General features: G+C 38.9%; 1 protein-coding gene across 1 annotated transcript in view; it reads left to right on the forward strand.

Moving 5' to 3' along the window:
• CRISP1 (cysteine-rich secretory protein 1) overlaps window positions 1-6,770 on the forward strand; it is a 40,046-nt gene that overhangs the window by 9,919 nt on the left and 23,357 nt on the right. Inside the window, exon 2 of the mRNA XM_005862067.1 lies at window positions 2,523-2,690. Within this exon, the coding sequence (XP_005862129.1) occupies window positions 2,523-2,690 (168 nt within the window). The remainder of the gene's footprint in view (window positions 1-2,522; window positions 2,691-6,770) is intronic.

The following is a 6,770-nucleotide window of genomic DNA, read 5'->3' on the forward strand; positions in this document are numbered from 1 at the left end:
AAGCAAGCCTCCTGTTCGCTTCAGCTGCCTGGCTGCCGGCCGCCATCTTGGTTGGCAGTTAATTTGCATATCTCGCTGATTAGCCAATGGGAAGGGTAGCAAAGTTACAGTTAATTGCCATTTTTCTCTATTATTAGATAGGATTGTTAAAAACCCAAGGGCTGTTTGAAATCTTTTAATCTTTTATATCTTGTTAGTTTGGTCAAGACACAGGGGAAATCAGTTTTAAGATGGGGCATCTTTGAGTGACAGAATATCAGGTAAAATCAAGTTTCCCAGCAAGGCACAGCTAGAAATCCTTATTTGAATTACATGAATAGCATTCTTTCTTTGGTTCTTGTTGTTGTTGTTGTTGTTGTTGTTGTTGTTGTTGTTCTTCTTCTTCTTCTTCTTCTTCTCCTTCTTCTTCTTCTTCTTAATGTGGGCAATACACTTTACTACTCTTGTCTATAACTAAAACATTGCAGAATTATCAATTCTGGCTCTCATACGAAATTTTTAGAAAATATTTGTTTTTATCCCTTTGTCCATTAAAAATAAAAACATTTTGAGGAAGTAAAATGGAGGTGTGATAGAAGTTTCATTCTTAATATTCCTTTGTTAAGATATCAGGGAGCTTTTGAACAATATTTGTACCTAAGAATAAGAAGGTGGATAAAGGTGAGCTTTCTAAAATGACTAAGACCCACTTGCCTACGTAAATCTTTCATTTTTTAATTTCCTCAAGAATAAGATTCCAATATTTTTAGCAATGAGTATTTTGATCTATTCTTGAAACCTAGTATGCCTTTCATTTTAGTTGTATTTTTGAAGTGGTTGTTCAAGGCAGCAAACTCCGGCGTTAACCTATGCCGCCATCTTGGTTTTTCCGATCTCATATGAAATTTTTAGAAAATATTTGTTTTTATCCCTTTGTCCATTAAAAATAAAAACATTTTGAGGAAGTAAAATGGAGGTGTGATAGGAGTTTCATTCTTAATATTCCTTTGTTAAGATGTCAGGGAGTTTTTGAACAATATTTGTACCTAAGAATAAGAAGGTGGATAAAGGTGAGCTTTCTAAAATGACTAAGACTGCCACTTGCCTACGTAAATCTTTCATGTTTTAATTTCCTCAAGAATAAGATTCCAATATTTTTAGCAATGAGTATTTTGATCTATTCTTGAAACCTAGTATGCCTTTCATTAAATTTAGTTTTAAATCCTAGTTCTAAAACTTATTTCCCCTCCTAACCGCCCCCAGAGACCTAACCTTTCCCCCAGAGGATCAGCAACTCCCAAGGCAACAGAAAACAGTAGCCTGAACCTAAAAATAACATCTTGACTTAAGTTATGTTTCTGCTCCTGAGCGCTAAGGTAGAAAACCTCCTGGATACTTTCCTGTGAGACCAATCAGAGGGATGTAGGGTCAGACCTCAGAAAAATCCTCACCTCGAAGCAATCAGCTCCCAGCACGACTCAACACCCTAACCCCAGGGGGTCTTGAGATTTGTCCACTACACTCTGTAACCTACATTCCCTCAGTAAGTCAGGGCTTATCTGCCAATTCAGTATTCAACAATTTTTCTTTCTATTCTGCAAATTCCTGTTCATGCATTTCTTTGGGTCAGTGCATGAATCCACACAGACTTAAATAAATAAATAAATAAATAAATATCCCAGTAACAATCTCTGTTGATTCTTCAGGCCCACTCCCCATCTTTTTTCCTAGCTAGATCCATATTTACATATCTCTCCTGTCACTACACTTGCCTTTGTAGACCTGGGAATTATAGCAAATAACCCAAGTACGAATGGAGCCATTTTCAGGGATGAGTAAAGAAGTTGTTCAGAAAGTAAACCCTGATAGTCTGTAGAGAGCAGTCCAGCAGAGACAAGCTGGCAGAAACCTGGAGAAAGAGCATTTAAGCATTTGGATCTAGCCTTAAATGAAATTCATAAGTATCCCATCGGAATTTCCATATACAGAAGACAAATAGGTCCTTTCATTTGCAACTCTACCTATTGATAAAGAGTTTCATTTCTCTAGTCCCCTACCCCCCACACCCCCAGTGTCCTTAAGGTGGGGACTCTACACTTAGTGTGCATGAGAATCCCTACAGAAGCCTGTTAGTTACAGATTTGGAACTTTACTCTTAGAACGTATGAGTGAACCGTTTTAGGAAAAACCCCAGAAACATATACTTTTTTAGCCATTATCTCATGCGTTTCTTATACATCTGAAGGTTTCCATACCTTAAGGAAAACTAGCTGTAAGGCTTAATAAATTATGTAATTTAGTAGTACTTAAAAAAACATCAATAATAATGCCCGATGTGAAATATTAGCTCTCCTTATTACTGAAAGTATACACTCAGTAATATTTGCTTTACTCAATCAGATTACTGGAAATATGCAATCAATGACTGTATTTTTAGAGAGGCATACTTCTGATCAATAACCGTTGGTTGTCTTTAGCTAACACTCAACACCAGTGCACACTAACAAATGGTCACTGAAATTAATGACTTCATTTTGTACCAGGTTCAGGACAGCTGTTCCAGAATCTTCTAAGGTGAACTTAGACTTCTCACCGCTGATGGCTGTCGTGGCCTATGCCATCACACCACCTGCTCAGCAATCACTCCCAGCAGCTGCTGTTCTTGGCACCATCTGCCTGGCGATCTCTTCATCCATCTGTCCTTCTCCTTGGCACTGCTCAAGTTACAGCACATTTCACTCCCCGCTCCTAAACAGAGGAATTCCCAAGTCATTCCTCCTTTTAGATTTAGGAAAGCCCTTTGTGGAAGATACATAAGACTATCTTCCCTTTTGTCTCTCACTTAAAAATTTCATACTATTAATGATTTCTTAAATTTGAGGGGAACTTGGTCTTGTTGGCCACAGCAGAAATACAGACCTTCACAAATGCAATTATAATGATAGTTGGTGTTCAGATGATAATAATAATAAAAATAACAATAATGACAATAGAATTATTTTATTTACTTATATTTTATTTCAGTAAGTATGTAGGAAATTGTAGTGTATAAAGTGCCTTGACAAATATTGTCATTATTGAAGCATAACCCATTAGAGATTTATTTCAGGATTTGCTAATGTTCATCCTAAAGGAAAGAAACCAAATACTTAAAATGAGTCACTAACAATTTACTTCTAAGTCACTCTTTTCTGGAAGTTAAAGCCCATATTGTCATGTAGGTTCTAGATTTTAAGATATCAAAGTACCAATTCTAGTGCTGCATAATCCAGATAGGAAGGTCTCTCCCTTTTCCAGAGTTGAATTCAAATTCAAAAAATTACTTTCACTTTATTCTGTGCATGACAGATGTTTGGATTTCTTAGGGTCTAAAGAATTTTTAGGTGTGCGAGCCCCAGTTTCCAGGCAAGTTTAGAGGTGGATAGCCTTGCAATACAGAGAACTTTGCAGCATGAACACAATTTCACTGAGCAGTATAAAGAAACAATCAGCTTCAAATGGACTGATTGGGCAAGTTAATAGGTTGAATCTTGCCCTCAAGATGTTATAGCCATGATGTATGCAACTGCTTTTATAGATGTATCATTTTATAATTATGTTTCCTATCTGGATGCTGGCTTCTTCTTTTACTGTGTTTAAATATTTGTGTGTGTTTTTTAAGTTTTGGTAGCCACCTTCTAGTGACATAATTTTTTTAAGATTTTGTTATGGGCTATGTCAGCTCTTGGTTCTTGAGTTTGGCAAAGAAAGAATGCAGAACCAAGAACTCTAGCACAAGAGGACGTTAATTTAGCTTGCAAAACAAAAGTACATTGGAAGAGATTTGAGCAGGCTGTTCAGAGAGCTGCCTTGGTCTCATAGAAAGAAAGTCACAGAGGCAGACAAAGTAAACCAGCTGGGCTGGGAGGACTCAGGAAACAAATTACAGAGGCAAAATAAGGGCCCTTGGAAACAGGGTCAGGGGGTGAGACCAGGATGAGCTACCACTGCCCACTGCTCCCCTGGTTGCAAGTCTCATGGGGACCCTTAAAGCTTAGAAAAAAGAAAACAAACATGCGTACCTACAGACAAAATACCGGCTCTTCCACAAAATACCGACTTCTGTGCATGGGCCACGAAGTATCAATCGCACTGTACGTGCGCGCCCGCATGTGGTATTTTGTGGAAGAGCCATACTCAAGGGGCCAAAGAGCCGCATGTGGCTTGCGAGCCGAGGTTTGCCGACCATGCTCTAGAGAGAGAGCAGGCACTGGGTCCTTTGTCTTAAGGCTTATGATCTGTTTTCTAAAGACAGGGATTTTAGAGGATGCCTCAGGTGAGGATTTCAATAGAATACTCATAGGCTTTCCAGGGGTGTCCTTTAATATGCTGATCCATCAACATGAGCTCTAGGGTCCGAGTCCTGGTCTCTACCGATTGGTTGGTGCAAAGTAAGGGGTCACTGGTCATTGTATCTGGCCCAGATGCCAGCCATGGCATCGCTCCATCTGGTTTTGCTGCTTTTCTGGGCCTGGAGCTGAAACACAGCAGATGCCTAGATGTTATCTCTATAGTTTGCTCAAAACTCTGTCTCTGTGGTCAGCAGACCGGAGACTTTGTTCCTAAGATTATTTGATGCTGATGAGAACCTCATTGTCCTGAGGGCTTAATGCTTACAGGAGTGCTGTGCAAGGGCGAAGGCGGCAGGTGAGTCAGGGTACTGGATGGGGCAAGTTTGAATCAGCTATTGTCTCAGTTTCCCTATCCCACTTGCCAAGGAGTTTTCCTGGCTTCTTACTATCTTGCTTCAGTTTTTTCTTTTTTACAGGCATCTATTTTAACAAACATGATATGCTTATGAGCACATTATTCTTCAGCCATCATCCAAGGGTTTTCTGGGATAGTTCCAATCAATTCTATCATGTTGTTATATCATATGTTAAACCAATGTGTCTTGGTTTTTGGTTTTAGAAAAGAAGCCATTGCAGATTATTTCTTACTCTGCTAAGAAGCTTAAACATAAAAAGAACAATGTATGAAAATAAGAGAGGTGAGCAGAAGCAGCCAACTGGCATCCATGCTTGAGGCTCACATGCCAATCAAGTTATTCTTTGCTTTCCAACACTTCCCAATTTTTTAAAAAACACGTATTTGAGGCTGGATGGCAACTCCATAAGAAGACATCGATGACATAAATACAGACAGCATTGTGTTGGGTAGAGCAATGCCAGGAATTGACAGGACCAACAGTTAAACCAAAGCAATTAAGTTTCCACAAACACTTGACTTGGTGTTGAATCAACACTCTTCTTGATAAACAGCAGTGTGGCAAGCGTAACTGACAAATCATACATTTCCAATATATAAACCGCGCTGGTTTGACAAAGTAATGCAACTCTTTTCCAGCTTTCTTTTTACAGTAGGGGAGAAAGTAAGTTGCTCAGTAATTTGTGAGTTTTCCTTCAGTGATCATACAAAATTCTCTTTCTGAAAAATGCTTAATGATTTCTGGATGAGCTTGGCACGCTTCCAGCTTAATACCATCTTCCTCCAACAATATGCTTACGGCTATTGGTGATTGATTTTTAAATGACATTTAGTACAGCGATGCCACCGACCGTTTTCCAGGCATTCATTAAGAGCACTTTGGCAAGGCCAGAAAACTCCCGTCTCAAGAGCCTGCAACCTTTCTCTTGTTTTTTATTTTATACCCTCCACCTCAACACACAACACAAAATAACTCGTGAGTACACACTCTTTACCTTATTTTGTTTTGTTCTCTTGTTGATATTCAATTGGCCTGTCTCAGGAAAGATCTGAGGAAATTTTTTATTAAATAATAACGGCGTCTTTCTCCCAACGAACAAAGGCCTTATCTAAAATGGAAAAAAAAAGATACAAGCAAGCCATGTAGACAGAGACCTCACTATAAATGGCAATGCACTCGTAGACACAGACATTTGCCGTTTTCAGAATAATAAACTAAGTAAAAAAAAACTGAATATACCTGGTTTTGAAGTGATTTTCTACTCACATATGGTTTCTGTCTGGGTAACAATGTCCTTTGCTTTAAAAGTCTTATTTATTTATCATTGTCTAGTGCAAATGACATCTAGAGTATTTAGTATTTTACTATTTGGTGTGATATCCTTTGAGTATTTTCGGACTCTTCAAGGCAGTTAGTTGCTTCCACATCACTTCTGGACCAATTTATATTAGAATGTTCCCATCTTGCAGGTAGATTTCCTACGGAGCAAGAAGTTCCATAGGAAAATCGACTCTTTACCTTTTAATCCCCAGATTCTCTGGTATTTATAGTGCAGTTTCCATAAATGCACTGTATGCATTATTTGCCAGGTAGTAGATTACAAATTGCATGAGATTGTGGCTTATATGTTCGGTTATTCTATGGATCTGCAGTGTCTAGAAGGGAGCTTGGTTCATATTAATACTGCAATAAATATTTATGGAATGGATGCATGCCTGCATGTAATAATGCTGATAAGCTGCCTCTCTCCTCTGGGCCATGGGGTCTCTATCCCTTTCAGAGCTTTTGCTATCTGATCATGGCTCCACTGAACCATGTAGCTAATCTTTGCAGCTTGTCCCAAATATGGGCATTTAAAAGCAATGAGGTCCTTTAAAGACATTGCCTTGATTATAAACTGTAAATGCAACAACAATCATAATTCATAATCTTCACAAGCCCTAAAGTTGCTCTGATTATTATGCTGCATGGGGTGACCAGGCTGGTGGAGATGCCATGAGGGGCAACCAGGCCAGCAGGGGGGGGTCATTTGGGGGCGACCAGG

The sequence above is a fragment of the Myotis brandtii genome, unplaced genomic scaffold (genome assembly GCF_000412655.1).
Source record: "Myotis brandtii unplaced genomic scaffold, ASM41265v1 scaffold16, whole genome shotgun sequence".
Lineage (NCBI taxonomy): Eukaryota > Metazoa > Chordata > Mammalia > Chiroptera > Vespertilionidae > Myotis > Myotis brandtii.